At 45.7% G+C, this 23628-nt stretch overlaps 1 protein-coding gene across 2 annotated transcripts in view; it reads right to left on the reverse strand.

Moving 5' to 3' along the window:
• Window positions 1-22766, reverse strand: part of LOC121149007 (neuroendocrine protein 7B2) — a 57973-nt gene extending 35207 nt beyond the window's left edge. For both annotated transcript variants that reach the window (XM_040969413.1, XM_040969412.1), the window contains exons 1-2: window positions 22651-22766; window positions 21005-21228 (exon numbers count right to left, since the gene is read on the reverse strand). In XM_040969413.1, coding sequence (XP_040825347.1) covers window positions 21005-21221 — 217 coding nt within the window. In that variant the 5' untranslated portion in view covers window positions 21222-21228; window positions 22651-22766. The remainder of the gene's footprint in view (window positions 1-21004; window positions 21229-22650) is intronic.
• Window positions 22767-23628: the final 862 nt, after the last annotated feature.

Consider the following 23628-nt stretch of genomic DNA (forward strand, 5'->3'; position numbering starts at 1 on the left):
CCACATCCGTCCTCATGGGATGCTACAGTCATTCTACAGCTTATCAATCAACCACCCCAATGGGTCACAGATTTAAACTTACAGTTCTCTCTTCTGCACAGTACTGCAGATATGGGTCAGCTATTGGTAAAAGGGGGTCTTCAGATGGCACTGTTGTCATGCCCAGGAGGCAATGACAGTCTGACAGGCGCCAGCAGTGCCACCCATGGGTGTGGCACACCATATGGCTGCAGTTGCTTTCCCACTAGAGGTGCTGGTCTGAAGCTGAAGCTACAAGTGCTGCTGGCCTGCAGGGAAGGGCCATTTCCTTTTCAGGCACCATTTCAAAGCAAGGTTTCCTTGTCTTCACTCCCTGATGCTCACTGCTGACAGCAAGGCCATCTAATCGCAAAACAAAACAAGACAAAAAAAAACCCCCAAGCTTCTGGTTTCCTTGGAGCTACCAACTCTGAACTCTTCAAGAGATGGAAAACTGGCCACCTTTCATTTTAAAGGCTCTCCAGTGCACGGGCATTTGGCACATTGGACAAGGTGCCTCTTGGGATGCCTGCACATGACATCAGGCAGTCTGGGTATTGAGCCCTGGCTCCTCCTTCTATAATCCAGCTTCCTGGCAATGCGTCTTGAAAACCAGCAGGTGCTGGTTCCTGCGAACCACATGGAGCCTTGGACTACGTTCTTGGCTCCTGCCTTTAAACTGGCTAAGCCCTGACTGTTGTGGGCATTTGAGGAGTAAACCAGCAAATAGAGGATCTCTCTCTCTCTTTCTCTCTCTCCCTCTCTCTCCTTTTCCTTTTAAATAATAATCATAATAAGAAGAACACAAATGTTTTAAAACTTTCAGTATGATTCTGATGACTCACAGGTGGGAAAATCATTCTCCAGGTAGTTTTTCACCCCAACAGGACTAGAACTGCTACATCACTTCACAAATCTGTCTTCCTCACAACCCTGAAGCCTTCTGCCACAAAACCAAAGTGACACAGTGTTGGCCAAAACAAGCAATTCCATGTACATGAAATGTCCAAAACAGGGAAACCCACAGACACAAAATGTAGGTCAGTGTTCACCAGAAATCAGTAATATGGGGAAAGGAGATTTTAAGGAAGGAGTAATGGGCCAGAGATAGGAGTCATAGAAACACCCTAAAATTTATTATCGTGAATATACCAAAAATCATAAAACTACACACTTTAAACAAGCATATTGTATAGTATGTGACCCATATGCCACAAAAGCTACTGTGTTTAATATTTAAAAAAACAGTCGTGGGGCCAGTGCTGTGGTGCAGCTAGTTAAACTGCACCAGCAGCACTAGCTTCTTCCATGGGTACCAGTTCAAGTCCTGGCTGCTGCATTTCCAGTTCAGCTCCCTGTTAATACAGCTGGGGAAGCAGTGTGGTGTGGTCCCATGTCCTTGGCACACCCTGATTCTGGAACCTGGCTTCTGTTTGGTTTTATACATCCCTGGGTGCTACAGCCATTTGGGGGAATAAACTGACCGATGGATCTCTTTCCCTCTCCCTCTACCTCTGCCCTCCCACCTGATAATTCTGTATTTCCTCCTCTTGCACACAGAAATGCACGATCATTGCCGGCATAGTTACAAACGCTCCACTGGCGAAAGTCCTTAAGTATGTGGCCGCGCTCAAACCCATCACCCTATTCCACCAGAGCAATCAAATCGTTCCAGGACAATGGCACCACCTGCTGGGCATCACAAGAAATTTCCCCTACCAGAGTGCAGCACCACCCAATCTCCGGCAGTCCCCAGAACTCATAGGAGCACCATTTTTCCCTCTACCTCCAACTTCAGGGCTCAGTTAATTCTGGTTTGGGGAAGATCTTAATTAAACAAAGCGTTGTCTTCCATCTCTTCTCCAAACTCCTGTTCTAAGTCTTCCTCTACTGCAGCTAGAAACCTTATAGCTGTTTAGCTTCCAACCTGCCTGTGAAACCAGAAAGCAACATATCTTCAAAATGGTCAGATGTAATCAGGTGGGAGTAATGCATCTTATTAACGAATATTTCAGGGACTAAGAAAAGCAAGTAGAGTCTGCTAAGACCTTATCCAGCCTGAGATCACAGCACCTCACTGGTCCACGTCCGCCACACAACTCACCATGGGTGACAACAACCCCAGCAGGTGCAAGCTTCCACCCATCAATCTCGCCCCTTGCTGTGTTTTCCCCCTCCGAGCTGGGGCACCAGTGGCACCAGGGTGTGATGGTGGGCATGAGATGCAGTATAAGAGGTGGATCCTGACCCCAAAGTACCTCCATCAAGTGTGGCATCGTCACCAACGGGAATTGCACGGAGAACATCTGGCACCACACCTTCCACAGTGAGCTCCGTGTGGCCCCAGAGGAACACCCTGTGCTGCCGACTGAGTCCCCCTGAATCCCAAGGCCAACCATGAGAAGATGGCCCAGATCACATTGGAGACCTTCAACACAGCAGCCCTGAATGTGTGGGGCCATCCACCCCATGCTGTTCCTCCATGTAGGCCGCAACACTGGCACCATGATGGCCTCCGGCAACAGGTCACCCAAACTGCAAATCAGCGAGGTGTAAGTCTTCCCTCAAACCAGACTGCATCTGGACCTGGATGGGCCTGACCTGAACAATGACCTCACGAAGTTCCTCACCCGGCGTGGCTACAGCTTCACCACCACTTCACCACCACTGGGGAGAAAGAGCTGGTGCGTGACGTTAAAAAGAAGTTGCGTTATGTCGTCTGACCTTTGCATAGGAGATGGCCACCCTGGACCCTCCACCTTTCAAGAGAAGAGCCACAGGCTCTGGCCGGCGGTCAGGTGATCACCATCATCATCAAGTAGTTCCGCTGTCCTGCCCTCCTTCCTGCCTGGGCACGCAGTGGTCCATAAGATCACCTTCAACTCCACCACAAAGTACCCGTGGACGTCCTCAAGGACCTGTGAGCCAACACCGTGCTGTGCAGGGGATACCAGCATATACCGGGGCATCCCCGACAGGGGGCAAGAGAAGGACTCCATACCGGTCCCCGGTGTAGTGAAAATCAAGATCATCTTACCCCTTGAGCACAAGTACTTTGCATGAATCCGTGGTGGGACCGGCGGTGCTGTCCTCTTTTCCACAGATGTGGATCAGCCAGCAGGGGTAGGACCAATCAGAGCCATCTGTCCCACACAAATGCTCTTAGGTGGATTGTTGTTAACTTACTGGCCTAACACTCTTTGTTGACAAAACCCAACTTGCACAGAAAATGAGATGTATTGAGTATTTTGTTTGTTTGTTTACTGTATTTTGTTGTTGTTTTGCTGCTTTTGATTCATAATTTACAAACTGGATCAGAGGTAACCGGTACAATGACTCTACTGATTAAGCCAGCTTCCCTTACAGGCACCCGTTGCTATCCCAGCTGCTCCACTTCCAATCCAGCTCCCTGCTAATGGCTTGGGAAGACAATGGAGGATGGCATAGGTCCTTGGGGCCCTGTGCCCATGTGGGGAGACCCCGAGGAAGCTCCTGCTCCTGGCTTCAAATCAGCCCAACTCTGGCCTTTGCAGCCATGTGGGGAGTGAACCAGCAGATGGAAAATCTGTCTCTCTCTCCATGTCTGTATAACTGTGCTTTTCAAATGAATAAATATTTTGAGAAAATAAATTTTCATCTTAATGCTTTGAAATTTTTTCTTTTCATTTGAATGAGCCATTAGAGCCCCCATTTTTGTCCCCCAACTCAAGATACATAGGCTTTGGACTCCCTGGGACTAGGTTGAGGTGCTCAGCCAGCCACGTGTTACCTGAACTGAGACCAGCTCAATAAAAATGTACACATAAAAATGAAAACAAAAGCAATGGGATGCAACTTTTGCCTGTCAAATTGAAAGGTGTTTAAAAATGTTTGTTTATGTTTATTTTCATCTACTTAAAGACACAGTGAGCTTCCATATACTAATTTATTATCCAAATGGCTGCAATGGCTAGTGCTGGCCCAGTGGAAGCCAGCAGCCAGAACCTCCATTCAGCTTTCCGTTTGGGTGGCAGGGGCTCATGCATCTGAGCTATCGATTGCTGCCTCCAAGGACTCAGTAGTTAGGAAGCTATATCAAAAGCACAGTAGCCTAGACTCAACGAGCACTTGGATATGTGAATCAGACATTCCAAACAGCAGCCTAACCTACTGTGCCACAATGCCCTAACCAAATTAAGATTTTTAAAAAATATATATTTATTTATTTGAAAGGGGAAGTTACAGAAAGAGAGAGAGAGTCTTCCATCCACTGATTCACACACAAAAAGGCTACAATGGCAAGAGCTGGACAAGTCCAAAGCCAGGTGTCAGGAGCATCTTCTAGCTCTCCCACATGGTTTTGGGTCTGACAAGTTTAAGCAATCTTCCTCTGCTTTCCCAGGCCATTAGCAGGGAGCTGGATTGGAAGTGGAACAAAGATTAAATTGGTGTTTACATGGGATCCTGGTGTACATGCTGTGCCACAATGCCAGCCCCCAAGATATTTTTAAATGGTAACAATTATAGTTAACAAGTGAAACAGGATGCCCACAAGCACACACACACAAAGCACAGCAAATAGGTTCATAGGTGCAACATTTAGAGACAGCCATGTGACAATTTGTAGAAATAAAGCCTTAAAATATACACAGATCCTGACTTACTATTTTCATGAAAATATACACTCTAAAGAATTAATCAGGAATCTAGATAAAGGTTTATATGCGAACATGCTCACAAAAGCAACATTTGTTATGGGGGTAAACTGGAAAAACTCTAGGGGCCAGCAAGGTGGCATAGCAAACGAATCCTCTGACTGTGATGCCCGCTCAAGTCCCAGCTGCCCCACTTCTGACCCAACTCCCTGATTATGGCCTAGGAAAGCAGAGCAGGAGAGCCCAAGTCCTAGAGTCCCTAAAACATATGAGAGACCTGGAAGAAGCTCCTGCCTCTGGCTTCGGACGAGCCCCAATCTAGCCATTGCAGCCATTCGCAGAATAATCCAGTGATAGAAGATATCTCTCTTTGTCTCTCCTCTCTCTGTAAGTCTTTATTTTAAAAATGGATAAATGAAATGTTCAACATTTGTGGAATGTTTAAATTGTTACATATAATAGGATATTACACAGTTACTAAAGATAATCACATTGATTTGTAATGATACAGGAAGATGCTCTTGTTATAATGTGAGGTGTTAATATTCACATAGAATATTTACAACATGATTCTTAAAACTACATAAATCTGCCTATGCTGAGGATCGGAAGAAAAAGACAACAAATGGTGAAACTGGGTATCTACACAATAAGATTAAGGACAAGCCATGTGGGTGATGCTGAAGAGAGATGACCATTCCCAAGCTTTCCTCAGGGTTACATGGCTAAGGGGGTGATCTGGTTCATCTCACAGCAAGGACTGTGTGAGGCAGGAGAAGGCTGAATGGGTCACAGGCTGTGAAAGGGAGCTACTGAGGGACTGATAACTTACTCTCAGCACAGCTTGGGATCTGGCCACTCTACTCCCTGCCTGTAGGCATGTGTTGCCTATCCACAATCCAGATCCTTAGGCACTGAGATCTGCCCTTAAAACATAAGCCAGAAGTACTTTGCAAGCTCCACTTGTCCTGTGTACAGACCCAGTTAAACGAGAGCTAACTCCCAAGAATTCTATTAGCTGATCACACACGTGAAATAAAAACTCCTAAAATTAGCATAATTCACTATCAATTCACTGCTCTTCTCCTGCTTCAAACAGAAACATTTCCAGACAGCAGCACCTGCACTGCAGCCATGTTTTTGCCCACTTCAGCAACCAAGGACTATTTGGAGTCTGCACAGGCTCAGCAGGCTATTCCATCACCTGCTGAAAGACATATAGAAAAGAAGGAGGAGGAGAAGAGGCGGGAGGAGGAGAAGAGGACGAGACTGAGAAGAAGAGAGAGAAGGAGAGGGAGAGGGAAAGCAAGCCAAGAGACAGCAGAGACCTGCTGGTTCAGTTCAGAAGACGGGCTTCTTCCGTTTTTCACAACAAAGGATTTCTCCTTGCAGTCTGGTCCACTACAACTGCGCAAGAAGAAAGTATTAGCCATTCCTGTCTTGTCCAAACTGCCAGGACAGCAGCCTGGCAGCCACTAAGCATCACATTAAATGACCAAACACCAAACCAAACCAAACCAAACCAAACAAACAAACAAAAAACCTTGGTCAAGCTACAGGGCCAGTGCAGTGCCACAGCTGTTCCCTCAGCTCCCTGCTGCACCTGCCCAGCATGGTCCCCGACCACCACCCTCTGGACATGAAGGTCACTGTCAAGTGCTTTGAGAGGTCCACATGTGACTATCTAGGAGCTGAGAGGCAAATGTGCTCCAGTGATCAACCACCTGCAAAAGGTGGGGTTCCTGGAGCAAAGATCATTTTACAGATGAGTCAGTATCTGCAGCCTAATCATCTCCCCAACCGCCACAAACACTGAGGGATGGAAGTGATACCTAGCTCCACTCAACCCCAGCCCCCCAAACTGCAATGGTGTCAGTGCCATCTGTGTATCTATGATTATTTGACCCACACAGAAAGAGTCCACCCACCATTCCATCCACTACCACTGTTGAATTTGGATCAACCTCTGTACTAGCATAAGGTGTAACAGGATGCTCTGCAGTGAGGGGCAGATAGGCTGTGGAGAGCAGGCATTTCCTAGGATGAGCCAGGGCCCTAAGTGAGTAGAATTTATCCTGCCTGGACATGAATCCCTCAGCTCTACCCCTGATCTAGCCTGCCACAAGGGAGCCCAGCTCAGGATTGGTTGTGACAGCTTCTCTGGGGGTCAGTCACCACCCCGTTCCAGAATCTTCCTAGTGGAGACAGGCAGATCCATGTGCTGGGCTCTCAGCTTCTAGCCTACTATGTTGCAGATGTACATTGTTATTTTTATGTTCCTTTCTCTCTCCCAGATTTCAAGTTCCTTAAACAGGGCTGCAAGTTGCAATGAGAGATGATGAATGGGACCTGCTACTTTTCCTTGTCGTTCCTTGTGTGTATCACATCCATTCAGCCCACCCACCTCGCTGGAGTGAGGTGCTGTGTGAAGACATAGTTCGTCACTCCTGATCCTACTTGTATGTTTTCACTCATGCCTTTAGATAGAAGTTTCAAGAGAAAATGTTGAAAGGGGATGAAAAAGTATGGGGGAAGCATTGCAATCCTTTCCCCACTCCTCTGGTCAGAGTGTAGCCTGAACTAAAAAGCTAAAGGAAGACAATGCCAGACACTTCCCTTACTTTACAAAAATCCTATGTAAACAAACGAAGCTATGTCTTTTGGACACACTTTCTGGCACATTGCTGACAATCAGTAATTGCTTGCTGAGTGAGAGAGTGGAAATGCACTGGTCGATGGGATGCACTAACGGAATGTTTGGGAAGTGGTAAATATCCAAACCATGGAGCACTGGCTTTTCAATTCACATGCATGTCACTCTTGCATGGCCATGTCTTACCTCCACAAAGACTTGCTTCTTACTTGATTAGTCTTCTCAACCCAGACTACTCCTAAAACCTATCTCATGGCAACATGTAATAGCTGCAAAGTCATTGGCAAAGGGTATTAAACGGAGAAGAGCCCATTTGAGCCTAGAGAAGCAGCTATTGACAGGATTCTCGGAAAGAACTCATCTTCACTACAGCCCATTTTGCTAATGGCCAAGGCTGACACCACCAGGGAGCAGGGCACTCAGCATCGTCAAGGGAGGCTCAGGGCTGCAGCTTACTAACCACTGCCAAGGGCCGTGGGCTCAGGCCATGCTCAGGAGAATCACACAGAGAACAGGGGAGGGAAAATGAAAAGATGTGACCATCCTCCAACTCTGAAGCTGCTAGCATTTGGCAATCCATGTGGCAAAAGGAAAGAAACGATGACCAGGAGAGTGATGCTTTCCATTTTCTGTTTCCCAAAATGCTCTTCTAGTCATTATCAGCCTTGGGAATCTGACTGAACAGCTTGTCTCCCTCTCCATGCTGGGGTACTAAAGTCCGAAGGAATGAAGGCACATATTCAGTGCCACGCAGTCACTCAGTCTGGGCCAGGACCAAATGCCCAGGGCTTCCTGGCACACTGCTTTTCCTGCTTGCGATGCAGGACCAGTCTCCCATCACGCCCCACACCACAAACCCCTTCCTCTACTGAAATCATGTGGCACATCGTGGTCCAAAAAACTATGCACTCAGTTTCCGTTGTGGTGTCAAGCTGTGGTCGGCTAAACCCTTCCAGCCTGCCATAATAGCTCTCTTGACGAACTGTGGTGCCCAAGGTATTTGCACCAATTTGTTCCAAGAGGGCATTCTGTCAGAACATTGACTTCCTGATGCTTCACGTCCCCAAAGAACCAGCCACCCAAATCCGCCTGTGGTTTACCACGACTCCCAGAATCATTACAGTTTCTCAGCTAAACATCACAGGATTATACAAGTTTACGGGGATAGAAGACAGCTGGTTGGAGAGATGCATTCAAATCTAACACAGCTGGCTTGCCAGCACACTCAGCAAGCTGGAACCGTGCAATGGCGGGCAACTTTCAACCTCCTACACGATACAAAGGTTATATCAAATGAGACAGAACACAGAGGAGTCTGTTTGCAAACCGTAAAATATTTTATGAAATTTAGTTACCACTCTTGCATTTCCGACATGTGCATGAACCACTTTGTCAATTATCTGTGGAGAATCGCTCATGGCGGCTTCCCAGTGACTCAGCATGCATCTTGTTGCCTCACCCTGATTCCAGATGGCATGTCTCAGGTGACATGAAATAGAGTCCCAGCTGGAAGGCTTGGGCTTGGGACAGATTGCCTAGGGAAATAATTCCAGAAACCCATTTGCATGGGCTAGAAATGTCTTCTAGGAGAAGCTCAGACTAGAGGGAAGAGGCATCTGGCTTCCTGATCTGATGCCTGAGTGGCTCATGGGAGGAAGGGATCTTTGAGTCTCTTTGGTGCCCATTGCCTAGATTTGTTTCGCTGATCAACCTACCTTGGGAAGTCTTTGAAAAGTAGAAAGTAGGGAGTAAGTTGAACTTGTTTTCTCTAAAAACTCACCCTAAAAACTTTCGGGGGGCTAAAGAGTACTGTCTTGATCCATTCGGGCAGCTGCAACAAAATATTATTGACAACAGAACTGTGTTGCTTGCAGTTCTACAGAGCCCAGATCAAGGAATCAGCAGATTCTAGGTGTCATGAGGGTTTGTGCCTTACAGCAGGTGCCTTCTGCATTATCTTTATGACCTCGTATGGCAGGCAGGGTAAACATTCTCCTGCCAGGTGTATTTTAGTAGGGCACCAAAGCCAATCATGAAAATGCAACCCTTACAATCCAATCACCTTCCAGAGACTCCAGCTCTCCTTCTCCCTGTATTGGAGATAGGGTAGGAGCTCTTCAGTTTGGTGGTAGTGATACAAACATTTAGACCACGGCACACAATGGAGGGTCCTTTCACTGCCCACCCAACTCAGCTTTCACTGCACAGACTACCCTGAGGCTGCAACAGCTATTGTTGGGGAAACAATAAGGATTGGAGGTCCCTGGAGTACGCAGCAGATGGAAAAAAGGGGGAAAGATGAGTAACAGCCTGGCTCATCATGCTCAGGGTCATGCTCAGGGAAGCTCTATGATCTTCAGGAATACTGAGGGCTCTGTGCAGGAGCTGAGGCCCTGAGAGAGTCAGTGCTACAGTAGCCAGGTCACGGCAGGCTCATGGTAAACCTGCTCCAGGGGTCATGTGGGTGGTCAGGATGGAATAACACTTAATTTTATGTCACCACATCTTGGTTAGACCACCTACTTGCTTGTTCAAGTTGTAATCTAGATGTTGCTGTGAAGGTGATTTTTGAATATGATTGGCATTTAAATCTGTAGGCTTTGTGGAAAGTAGTTATTGTCTATCATATAGTTGCCCCAATTCAATCTATTGAAGGCCTTACCAGCAAAGATTGAGGACCCCTGAAAATGGAAAAAAAAAAAAAAAAAAACTTTCCCTCCAAACTTGCCTTCCAATCCAAAGTGTCAGCTCATCCTAGGGTCTCCAGCCAGCTGGCCCGTTTTGCACATTTTCAACTTAGCTAATTTCCTCAAATACATGAATCAATCATTTAAAACAAGCTCTTTCCTCTAACTACCCTTCTGAGTCTATTTCTCCAGAGAACCCTGAAAAATAAAAAGGTCTGGGTTCTAGCAGCATCCACTAAAAAAATACACCGGGCTCAGGCTTATCTGGGTGCCAGCCTTCCCTGAAGTGAACATTTCACAACAGCCATGCTGGACTCACACAGCTGGCACAGCCATTGTCACACAGCAAGCTGAACATCAATGGCTGCACTACTTCCCCATGTCCCTCATGGCCATTCTAAGTCTCATTTTGCCCAAGGATTGAAATGAAGATCTCCTACGATTCCAAACCTACGTCATTCCAGAACAGCCCAGATCAGAGATGACGACAGTCTTGGTGTGTCAGCTAAAATGCAATAAGCATTGTTTACAATGACTAAACCTTCTACGTTGAAATCGTGACTCTTGACAAATTGCTATTTTGGAAAGAGTCACATTACTTCATAATTTGTGCATGTAGCAAGACCTCGCTAATTTGTTATACTGCACTGTTGCAATGACAGAATACTTACCCTAAATTCCCTAATGGCCCATTAAAATGATTTTCCATCTTTGTTCTAGGCTTCTGCCTCACTAAGGCAGTTATTAGTATTAAATAAAAAGTGACAAAGATAACACCCTTTAGATCTTAAGATCCTAGATTTTATTGTACAAGATATGTGGGAGTTATAACGTGTAAGTATAAAGTTTACAATATAATCGGTAAGTAACTATTTGTTAGATTACATATGTGAAAAAGCTAAAAACCAGTCTTATCTAAAATTTTGAAATGTCAGAAACACAGAGACAAATGATTGGCTCATAGGGTAAGTTGCTGCTTGGGATGCCTGCAACCCAGGAGACCGCCTGGGATAGTCTCCTGCTGATGTGTATAGCAGGCAGCAGGTGATGGCTCAAGCACTTGTGTCCCTGCCACCCACATGAGAGACCCAGACTGTGCTACTGGCTCCTGGCTTCCAGCTGGTCCAGCCCTAGGTATAAGATGTATTTGGGACATGAACCAGCAGATAGAAGATGTCTATCACTGTCTTTCACTGACTTTCAAATAACAATTAGAACAATAAAATATAGTGGGGAGGTATATAGAAGGTGCATATGAGGCCATGAAGAGAAGACTGACTGCATTGCGTCTTCATATTGTTAATGAAGCAAGTGGCTAGTTAGCATACCAAGCATCAGCAAGAACCTGAAGTCAAAATTCCAGACTCTGCATCTCTTCCTGTTCCCTTTGTCCCAGGGTAGGATGGACCTAGGTCCCAGCTTGCACCTGGCTTACATTCCCAACCCCTCCCACCTCCTCAAAGCCCACTCTTTCCATCACATCTCCAGCTCAAAGCAATTAGCCCTCAAACAAGTTCAAATCCCTTGTTCTCAGACAACCTTAACCAAAGCCTTCCTTTGCTATGCATCACATAACCCCAAGCTCTTGCCCAACATTTACTCCCTCCTTTCTGTAACCAGCCCCAACACCCCAAGGACATGTTTTGCCATTGGGTCTTCTGCCCATTATCACCTCAGTCCACTGCAGTGTGGTTCAGTGCCACCTCCCTGGCCACTTTCCTGTTGCTGTGGTTGGTAAGCACTTGTTACCCTGGTGGACTTCTTCCACATGCCTTCTCCGCCCATTGCAGCGCTGCTGACAGCTGCCCCCTTAGAACACTTTCTTGGACTTCTTTATACTTCATCTTTCTAGTTCTTCTTTCTAGTCTGTTCTGCACAGTTTCCTTTGTAGGCTCTTTGTCTACTTTGCCATTAGGTGCTGGATCCTCCAGGCCTTGGTCTTGGATGCTCTGCTCCTCTTATTCCACACTCACCCAGCATAAGTTCATCTGCTCCTGCTCCTGTGGCATCAGCCACCAATAACATGGGCGATGACACCCAAACCCCTTTGCTTCACCTACACCCAGGTGCTTTCTGGACATTTATAGACTAATGTCCTGGGACACATTCACTGTACATGCAAATATGTCATCATCCTCATCTTCCCAATTCTGTGACCTTCTCCCTGCCAAGAAAATTCCCTCCCCCCATTTCTTTTAAAATTCATATTACTAGCCATGCATTTGTTCAACACAGAAAACTGTATCCCAGGGACTATTTTAAGGGTTTACATTGAGGGCAGGCTCTAGGTGAACTTAAAGGAAGTGAAGCCAACCAGAGACCCTTGTTAATCCAAGCTGAGACCAGCACAGCACGGAGGACAGACCTCACTTGGGACACTGGCATCCCATATTAGAGTGCCTGGATTCACGTCTCACTCTGTTTCTAATTCTAGCTTTCTGCTAATGTGCACACCATGAGAGCAGCTGTGACGGCTCAAGTTCTGGCTCCCTGCCACTCATATGGGAGACCAGGATGGAGTGCCAGGCACCTGGCTTCTATCTGGCCCAGGCCCAGTTCTTGTAAACATTTGGAGAGCGGACAAGTAAACGCTAAATTACTTCCCTGCTCATCCCTCCCTTCACCCCACCCCTGCCCTTCTTTCAAATCAGTGAAAAATGGGGAGTAGGGGAGCCCACAAACCCAATATTCTCATTGGTGTTCACAAGTTGAGAATAACCCAGAATCAGACTTTAGTCAGGATACCTGGATCATGAGTTAAACCTATGTCCCTTCCTTAAACTGCAGAGACCAGCCTAAAACTCAGATTCCTGTATTGTTTTTCCATGATTAGTTCTCATCCTTTCGATCTTTCAACTGGGGACAACTGTTGCCACCCTGTGGCAATGCAGATGTACTGCATCTCCTTTACTTAGGCCACAGACTGGTGGACCTCCTCAATTAATAAAATAATCCTGGCCCTCATTATTTTGAAATAGGAACCAAATCCAGTCTTACAAAAAAAGATTTAGGTGCTTTTGTCTGATAACATACATCTAAAATTATTCATAACCATCAAATGCTAATATTAATACATTTCTATATTAACAGTTTAGTGATATGCTCCCTAAAAATGAGGAAAATGAATGTCCAATGTTTTCGGATAATTTTTTTTGCCTAAAGTATATTTTGTGGTTAGAAGCATCCAGTGTTAAGGTCAGCTGGCAGAGCCAGTTTTGACTCTCAAGTGCCTCCACCTGTTTCTTGGGGATAAACTAACAACAGTAACCATTTAGCAACATGGAGCTCTATGAGCTCGGGCATGGAGGAAGGTGCACTGAAGCATATCTACAAGCATAATGGGTGAGCAATGAAAAATAAGACGAGGGCACTCCACTGAAGATTGAAAGGGGCAGGTGTTGTGACATAGCAAGTAAAGCTGCAGCTTGCAATATTAGCATCCTATACTGGAGTATCTGGCTTAAGTGCTAACTAGTCCAGGTCAGAAATATCATCCTGGCAAGCAGAAAACGATAGTGTAGGTACTCGGGAGATAGTGTAGGTACTCGGGGGATAGTATAGGTACTCGGAAGATAGTGTAGGTACTCGGGAGATAGTGTAGGTACTCAGAGGATAGTGTAAGTACTCGGGAGATAGTGTAGGTACTCGGGAGATAGTGTAGGTACTCAGGAGATAGTGTAGGTACTCGGGGGATAGTGTAGGTACTCAGGAGATAGTGTAGGTACTCGGGGGATAGTGTAGGTACTCAGAGGATAGTGTAAGTACTCGGGAGATAGTGTAGGTACTTAGGGGATAGTGTAGGTACTTGGGGGATAGTGTAAGTACTTGGGGGATAGGGTAGGAACTCAGGGGATAATGTAGGTACTCAGGGGATAGTGTAGGTACTCGGGGGATAGTGTAGGTACTTGGGGGATAGTGCAGGTACTCGGGAGATAGTGTAGGTACTTAGGGGATAGTGTAGGTATTTGGGGTATAGTGTAAGTACTTGGGGGATAGGGTAGGAACTCAGGGGATAGTGTAGGTACTCGGGAGATAGTGTAGGTACTCAGAGGATAGTGTAAGTACTCGGGGGATAGTGTAGGCACTCAGGGGATAGTGTAGGTACTCGGGAGATAGTGTAGGTACTCAGGATGGAGTTCTGGATCCTGGTTTTGCAAGTTGGCCCAACCCTGACTATTAAAGCAATTTGGGGAGTGAAGTAGAAGATGGAAGATTTTCCTCTCTTATTCTGTTTTCCACTTCTCTGCCTTTTGAATAAATAAATATTTTTTAAAAACCCAAAAAAGTGTGAGATAATAATGCACTGGGAAAGGCAGGCCTGCAATTCGTTTACTAGCAGCTCGTACTGACTCACGTGAGAGGGAGCTGTTAGATCCCCAGCCCCCTGCTTATGGCCAGGGGAAGGAGCAGAGGATGGCCTAAGTCTGTGGAGCTTTGTACTCATGTAGGAGGTCCAGAAGAGGCTCTTGGCTCCCAGTCTTCGGTCAGCTCAGTTTAGCCATTGCAGCCATTTGCGGAGTGAACCAGCAGAAAGATCTTTCCTCTGTTTCTTCTTCTCTGTAAATCTGCCTTTCCGATAAAAATTTTTTTAAAATATGGAAACAACTCTTTTAAAAAAATGTAACTCCTAACACTGCCTGGGTATTTGAGGCTAACGCTTCCTTGCTTATAGCCATTTAGAGCTGTTAACCATCAGGAGACTGACATAACAGACTACTGTACTTCTAATCTAGTTCACCCTCTGCTGGCTGAGTTCAGAACTGCAAACAGTCCCACCTGTTCTACAGGCCCCTGTAGGAAGAGCACAAACCTTGCGGTAATCACAGTCACTTCTAGGTAAACAGATATTGGGTCACTGAGCTCACGGCAAGAACATCTAAACAGATCTTTAAAAACTGGACTGAAAAATGGAACCTTTTGCTGGAACTGGAAGGAAAAATGTTTCAAACAGCTCTAGATGTCAAATGATATTGATACATGTATTGCCACCAGATAAATTTCTTCTCCCTTTTTTGATACATTGATTCCTCAAATATTTACTGAGCACCTACTATGTGTCTGGGTATAAAGCAAAGAACAAAACAGGTACATCCTCATGCAGCCTACAATACAGAGGAAAACAAGTAAGTAAATAAACATTAAATGGCAAAACAAACCTGAAATGTCTTTAAAAAATATAGGGGACCAGCACTGCAGTGCATCAAGTTAAGCATTGCATCCACCTGCAATGCTACAATGGAGTACAAGCTCCAATCCCATCTCAGCTTTCAATTCAGCTTCCTGCTAATGTGCCTGGGAAGGCAGCAAAGGATAGCACAAGTATTTAGGTTCCTGCCATCTGTATTGGAGACCAGATGGAATTCCAGGCTCCTGACTTTACCCTGGATCAGGCTCCACTGATGTGGCCATTTAGGGAAGTGAACCTCTCTCTCTCTCTCTCTCTCTCTCTCTCTCTCATCCCCTTCAAATAAATAAATCATGAGGGAAAATGATGAATAGTCCTGTCTACTCTACTTTTCATTCAGTTCCTCCTGCAGAAAACTTGTTCCACCTCCAGCTCCCAGGCCCCGCATCTGGAAGTCATCTTGATTCTGCCCTTTCAGCTCCTATCTCCATCCCACTGGCAAATCTGATTGTTTCAAATGTCAAAATATGCCCAAGAAATGACCAAATCTCTCAGGCTATACCTCTCTCCCCTGGGCCATTCCCATTAGCTTCTGACTAACCTCCCTCCATCTGCACCTGCTCCCTAAGGAGGTGCTTCCAGCATTATACTCAGAGTGACCCATAGCACCATGGTCAAAGTTACCAACAACTTCAGAAATATACTTAGTGAAAACCTAAACCCTCCAAGCCCTCAAGGGGCTTTAGATCCTTATGCAATTGGTCCCCATTCACCCAACCTCGTCCTTCCCCTTCCTGTCATGGCCCTAATCTTATTCTCATCTCCTGGAGTCTGAACTCCAGCCAGACAAACCCCTTGCTGCTCATTTTCGGCTTCAGCACTTGCTGTTTTCATTGTTGGTGGGGCCTCTCTCCATGGATCACAAAATGGACTCTCCCAGCTCTTTGAGGTATTTGCATGCCTTCCAAGGGGCAGCCCCCAAACCTATTTCAAACTCTTGCTTCCATTTCATTCCTTTGTTTTGCATTTTATGGGACTTATAATCAGCAACCTCTGGGATAAATTCATCTACCTTGTACTCTCTACCTGCTAATGGCTTCCACAGGTGCAGGAGTGGGGCTGGGCTTACTTCAGACCCAACCCATCATCCCGGCCTCAGCCTGGAACCAGAAAGGACCAGAAGAGCCAGACACGGCATCGAACCAGCAGGGCTCCAGCTGGCCAATGATGTGATGAGCCTGGCTGACATTCCTTACTAATTAGGACTTAAACAGAGTCTGTGCCAGCTTCCATGTTGGAAGGGGTATAAAACCTTGCCGCACATCCCTCTGCCTGCCTTTGTTCCCCCGCAGCTTCCCAGATCTCTCTCCCTTCTCCTCTTTCCCACTGCATGGGGCAGATCTCAAATAAAAGTCTCTGCATCTTTTTATAACTGGTTGATGTTTTCTTTTCATAGGAAGTAGGCAAATCTAATACCTGCATTCTACTCAATCTCTCTTTTTTAAAAGACTTATTTACTTTTATTTGAAAGGCTGAGTTACAGAGAGAGGCAGAGACAGAAAGTTCTTCCATCCATTGTTTCACTCCCCAAGTGGTCCCAATGCCAGAGCTGAGCTGATCCGAAGCTAGAAACCAGGGTTTCTTCCAGATCTCCCATGTGGGTGCAAGGTTCCAAGGCTTTGGTCCATCCTCTACTGCTTTCCCAGGCAACACTCTGGGAGCTGAATGAAAAGTAGAGTAGACAGGACACTAACTAGCACCCATATGTAATCGCGGCATGCAAAAGGCGAGGACTTCAGCCACTAGGTTACTGTGCCAGGCCACCTACTCAACCTCTTAACAGCAATTCACATACGGTGGCATTTCCTTCTTTAAAAACCTATTCTTGCTGTAAAAGGAAATAGAATGGCACAATAATCATGAAGGATATGTGATCAAAGAGATTTTAATATATGCCTACACTGATTTGACAGTAACTCAGAGTGAACCCAAATCATAAACTAGTATACAATCTTTTATTTGAGATTATATATGCCTTCAAGGACATTAATAAAAATTTCAAAATCACGCAGTTAGAGTAGACCAAAAAGGACAGCTGTCTGTCTTCTGTGTGTTTTGTATAGGTGATGAACAGCCCTGACTACAAGGGACTGAGTCTCCAGAGACAATGTTAAGTGGTGCTAATGGTGACTCACTTAGAAATGAGTTCATGGGGTCCAGCATGATGGCTCAAGTAGCTAATCCTCTCCTTGTAAGCATTGGGATCCCATATGGATCCCAAGTGTTGGGATCCCAGGAGAAATAAGCTCACATTAGTGCCAAAACTTCATTTTTGCTTCTCTGAATTGCAATATCACCTGTTTGCAGGCAAGTAAACCTAAATCCTAACCACAAGCTAAGCAGAAACTTGGAAAAGTAATTTGTGTAAGGTCACATCATTAATAAATGTTAGAGTTGGCATTCAAATATGGGTACTGTTAATAACAGTTTATGCCCATAATGACCAGGTTAAATGTGTGTCAAAATCCCATCCCGGAAAACACCATATTGTGTATATTGCACAAAAATTAGAAGACATTTTCCATCTACTATGTTTATAAGAAAATTCTAAAAGACACGTGGGCAAAGGCGTGGGGAATGCTACACATATGCTAGAACTAGCAGGAGTAATTATCTGAGCAGAGACAAAGCAAATAAAAAGATAGGTTGAACATTTGCTACCCTCACATGAATAAGGATCAGACCATGCAGTCAATTCAAGGACAATTTCTAAAACTAGTAAAAATTCAGGCTTGATCTTTTTTTCTCCCACCTCAAGGATCTATTGGACTACTTGCTCTCTGTTAAGCTGTTATCCAAGTGGCAATACGCAAATTCTAAATAACCTTCCAGATTCCTGCCTGTTGAGTCCCCCGGTCACCATCTGCCTTTGAGGATGGGACAGAGTGGTGACAGGAATGGGCCATCTTGTTGGGATAGAATGCCCGTGACTTTCTGACATTACAATCACCAGACTAAAGGGATGGTCTCTCTTTGAAAGAATGTGGCTTCAGAGAAGTGAGTTGCCATGCTGTAAGTGGACACGTGGGTGAGAATTGAAAGGGGTCCCGCTGACAGGGCCCCCGGCAGCCAGGAGAAGTCAACTTCAATTTCACAGCTTCAGCAACCCAAAATCTGCCAACAGCTTTTGGAGCTGGAAAGGATACCATGCTCCAGCTGAGGATGCATTTTTGTCTAACTTCTGACGGCAACTCGCTGAGACCCTGAACACAGAAGGCAGCTAAGCCAGATCAAATGTTTGTCCAGCAGAAATGGAGATAAATAAATGTGTTAAGTTGCTGGATTTTTGGTTGTTGCTTACATAGTAATAGAAAGATAAAGCACAAGTCAATCAATATTCCTCTCTCATTCAGTCCCTGAGAGGGGAGGCTTCTGAGTGCAATAATAGAACACTGCTTCAAAAGTAATTTCCTGGGGGTGGTGAGGGATGGTGTCTGTGACTTAGCACACTAAGCCTCCATCTACAGGGCCGGCATCCCATATGGGTACCTGGCTGCTCCACTTTCAATTCAGCTATTTTCTAATGACCTGGGTAAGGAGCAAAGGAAAGGATGGTTCAAGACTTTGGGACACTGCACCCACATGGGGGACCTGGAAGAAGCTCCTGGCTCCTGGTTTCAGATTGGCTCAGCTCTGGCCGCTGTGGCCATTTAGGGAGTGAACAAATGGATGGAAGATTCTCTCTGTCTTGTCTTCTCTCACTGTAACTCTTCTTTCAAATAAAAAATAAATACATCTTAAAAACACACACACACACACAAAAGAGTGATTATAGAAGCTGAGTTTTCTGCTGTGAATTGTCCTGCTCCAGGTACTCCCTTACCTTCTTGTCTTCACTTGTGGTTTTCCTGATGAATTCCTATTTAACTTCAAAATCTAGGTCGAACATTGCTTCTTCAAGGAACTGTTTCCTAGATCTGCCCATCTGTTGCTGCACCTCAGTCCTGCTCTTTGCTGCCATGGCAGCAGCTTGCTTGTACATTTGCCATAAACCTCTCCAAGAGGCACTGCAATCACCCTTTCTATGTGTGTCTGCTCTGCAGACTTTGTGTCTGCCAGGGCAGAGCTGCCCCAGGCTCCTGTACAGTGTCTGGTACATGGCGGGTGCTTAGTAGTTGGACACTGAGGGAATAAAACAAGGTCCTAGATAAACATCAGCTTTTGGTACCCAGGAAAAGGCTGTTATTTGTTTTTGGAGCACAGCTGACGAGGAAACTTGGAAAACCTTCTCCATGGCAACAGCTGGGTGACTAAGCCAACACTTTCCATGTTAAAAGGGCAGCTATTTACAGTCTCAAAAGAGTTGACCTGAAATAGGTTGTTTGTTTGAAGAAACAGGTGGCAGATGTTGAGGGTTTAGGTTCTCTCAAGAGATGGTAGGAAACCCTGTTGGATTGGGTCTAATTTTAAGACCTTATGCTGGGTTTGCATGTTTGCTGATTGGAAATGTTTGAGCTAATCCTTTCCTGCAGATCAAATGTTAACCATTCAAGACAACAACTTCACCCAGTTCATTTTACTCAATGACTTAGAGTTTTGCGTCACAAGGTAGCAATGAGAATCTGGTATCAGCAATACTCACAGCATTCCCAGAACCATGGGACAGATATCATTTTTTTCCACTATCACAGACTCAGGCAAAATTATGCATAATCATTCCATTTTGAGAATCATATATCCTGGGTGCTTGTTTTGAGAAAATTTAGAGATAATTCATGTTTTGCCCAAGCACTCACTCCTTTGGACAAACACTGAAACTGTAAGAACATACTCCCTTGCATTTAACCTGACTTGTCCATGATTCTGGCTAAGGATTCCAGCCCCCGGAGAAGACCATGCAACATCAGAGAGCACAGCAAAGAAGGCAGAAATGGGGCATCTGTCTGATGCTGTATCTCTGGTTCACAGGAGCTATATCACTTTATAAAGGCATTATTAAACAAACATGTGAGGTACTGCTTTCTCTCAAAAGGATTATAACCACACTGTCAGAAACACAGGAAAACAGGAAATATAGGGGGCAAGTGTCTTACCACCCTAGAATAATTTAACCCTTCTTAATTTATTAGTCAATAAGATGATTATATTTTTGACAGTTTTAATATGGTCACTCCTATGTTTTAGATCCTCTTGGAGATATTGGAGTTATTCCGAACAATCAAATCTGATCCTGCAGGTCCTAAATTTTAAGGATCTCTTACAAGTACAGTTGACGTCAGCTCTTGAAAGGCAGCTATCTGGGAATAAAATTCCCTCGAGATGAGTGGTGGAAAAGCACATGGAGTTGGATTCCAGTCTTAGAGGACAGAACTAGATGCTGCTTCACTCATTCAATAACTATTCACAGGCAGAGTGGGCATTTTGGCACAGCAGGTTGAGCTACCAGCCCATATCAGAGTGCCAGGTCAAATCCTAGCTGCTCTGCTTTGGATCCAGCTTCCTCCTAATACATCCTGGGACACAGTGAATGATGATTCAAGTGCTTTGGTCCATGTGGGAGACCCTGACGGAGCTCATGGAACCTGGTTTTGGCCTGGTCCTGGCTGTTGCAACTGGGGAAGAACACAGGATGGGAGAGCCTCGTCTATCTCTAATAGGTAAAAAGAGATATTTTTATAATATGAACTGAGCATTTATTATGTAACCAGAGTCTGTGCTAGGGCTATAGCTATGAATTAGATGAAGATCCTTCCTCTCACAGGCCTATATTTTCATGTGGGCATATGTATGTACACTGTGTAGTCAAAAAGGGAAACAGAAACTCTCACAAAAATGCATTATCTCAGACACTAATGGATGCTTCAAGCCACCAGAACACAGTAAATACCTTCAATGCTCTGTGGACCCACAAGGTTCATGGCCTGGTGAGCTGGATATTCCACCCGTGGCCTGGCAATACCTAGCTGCTCCATAACACCGTGGAGCAGCCTCTGGATGTCTGTTTCTGAGACCCGGTCAGGTGTCCGTGGGCTGTAAGCAAATACTGGAGTCCACCCCAAGGCCAGCCAAAACAGCATAGTGGTAGAAACCACCCTGGACACCATTTTCAACCTGTAAGAAGAGATAAAGCTTCTATTGAATGGGCACCATTGGTAACTGTGCTGTTGCAGACATAACCACTGCAGGTTGCAGTTTGAAGACCACCCAGAACGAAGGTACAGTAGGAAATCCTCAGGGGTGTTTGCATTAAATGTCCCTGTCAGGAAGGACATCCCAGTGTTAAAGAAACATTAAAAAAAAAAATAAAACAGTAGGTGGTATGCAGTTCCCTCTGAACATACACTTGGGAAAGCCAGGCCAAAATAGCAGTTCTCATCCAAATATTTTGCCCCTTTTGCAGCTCCTGGAAAGTCCAGCATTACCACTTTCCCCTGGGTTTATTAAGACAAATCAAAAAAAACTTGCGATTTTGAGAAAGAGAGGCAATGATACATTTAGTTCTCCAGTTCGGGGCTGAGGGGTGGGGGGGTGTTGGGGGGAAGGCTAAGAAGGAGTTAGCTACATGCAGATGATCAAGAAGCACGGAAAGACTGGGAGTGGCGCCCGGCAACATTTCAGCCGGCAAACATCTAGTGCATTTGAGATTCCTGACCAGCAATCTACTAGGGTAGATGTGGGTGTGCTTGCTCAGCCACACACCACCCTGGGGGATCTCGGGCAAGGTCCTCAGCTTCCTCTGGTGCCAAAAGGAGACGATGCCTCTGCATTAGGGAGCGTGGCTGCGAGGACGCATGCAAATGCAGGTAGGAGGACTAAGGACGACTCAGGGCACAGAGTGAGCCCCTCCACCCCAGGTCGCTATTATCGTGCTGGTAATATTGCCTCCCACTCCTAGAGGTTCCAGTTTCAAGGAGGCGGTAGCGACGGAAGATCAGGTGAATCAGGTAAAAGAAGCGCATCTGGGGAGTCAGCCATTCTTACACGTTGGCAGTTACGCAGGCAAAACAAGGAAACATTATTCCTGCAGCTTCCCTTGCAGATTTAGGATGGATGCTGCAGACAGCGGACAAGCAAATCCTCCTTTGGCTAGTGTATTCCCAGGAGTCGGGTCAGGGCAGTCTTACAAGTAGAGCCAGGCATGTTCTTTCCTGAAACTAAAACATTCATACCCTCTGATTTCTTATTCTGCGAAGGAAAGGCTTTCTCTCGCCACCCTCTAAGCGCGGCAGAGCTGAGAACAGCCGTGGCTGCCATTCTGATGGAAAGCCAAACACCAGCCTCCTCATTCTCGATCTTCCCAATCGCTCTGAATGTAGGTGATGTTCTCTTTTCACCCCCGCTTAAAGACGCTGCGACAGGATGATGTGTCCAATCTCCTTCTTCGGTTCTCCCTTCCCTATTTATTGGCAACTCCCTTATCCCCCTCCCACTGTGTCTGACCCCGGCTTCCAGCTCAAGGACACCCGTTCCCGATGGACCCCCGTATTTCTGGGAGAGAGCGATAGGAGACTGAGTCACCGGCACTGTACTCACCGAGGGGAAGCCCGGGAAGCCTCCTGCGGTGTGGGCCTTGGTTGGGGTCGGCCGGGAGCCTGGCGAGCTCCAAAGTGTGTGCGTCACCTCCCAGCGCATCTTGGCTCCGCCCCGGCCCCTCCTCCAGCAGGTGGACGCGGCCTGGGCTCCCCAGAACTCAGCCCTGTCGCGGGTTTCTCGCCAGGGATGCTTCAGGCCGCGCCTTCTGAGCACACGGATCTTGACCAGGAAACCTCTTAGAGAGCTTCGTTTTCATTTGTTTCCCCAATTTCAAGCAATTATATAAACATGGTACTAAACAGCCGCTCTAATTTTTTCACCACATCTTTAATTTTGCCACTTTTAAGATAGTTTTTTTGAAATCCCTCAGAGGGAAGAAAGAGGCAATAGTGGCAACGAAGATAAAATCATAGGAACTTTAAATGGTGGCGAACATCACTTCCAGGGACTCTTTTTTGAGCAGGAAAACTGGAGTGGGGAGGGAGGGAATATTTAATACGGGCTGTTGGAAGATCTCTATGACCATTAGCTATGTTCTTTCCAAAGTCTTGTAACTATTAAGTAAAATTGCACTTAGGCCAGGAATCACATTCCCAGACATCACAGCAATACATCCCTACAGACCACTTTCGTCAAGTGACTTGCAGAGCACCTACTGCGAGCAACTGAGATTTGTCCAAAATGGAACGTAAAGCCATACAACACAGAATTGAAAAATTCCTCCATCAAGACAAGGGATGAGTAAATAAGATAGCTAACATTAAAACTAGGGGGTCTGAGAATAAGTAATCCAGTGATTGGAACTCAGATCTTACAAAACCCTTATCACCTGCAGCAATTTTATTCAGTTAATAGAGGCTAACAAAATTCATTCACAAGGTACAAGGTCTTGCTTTGAAAACAAGCCTCCTTCCTGGCTTTTTTTCATCCATTGTTGCTCTTATTTTTCTTTGCTTACTTCAATGCATGCTAAATCTA

The sequence above is a fragment of the Ochotona curzoniae genome, unplaced genomic scaffold (assembly GCF_017591425.1).
Source record: "Ochotona curzoniae isolate NIBS_2020 unplaced genomic scaffold, NIBS_Ocur_1.0 scaffold_4701, whole genome shotgun sequence".
Lineage (NCBI taxonomy): Eukaryota > Metazoa > Chordata > Mammalia > Lagomorpha > Ochotonidae > Ochotona > Ochotona curzoniae.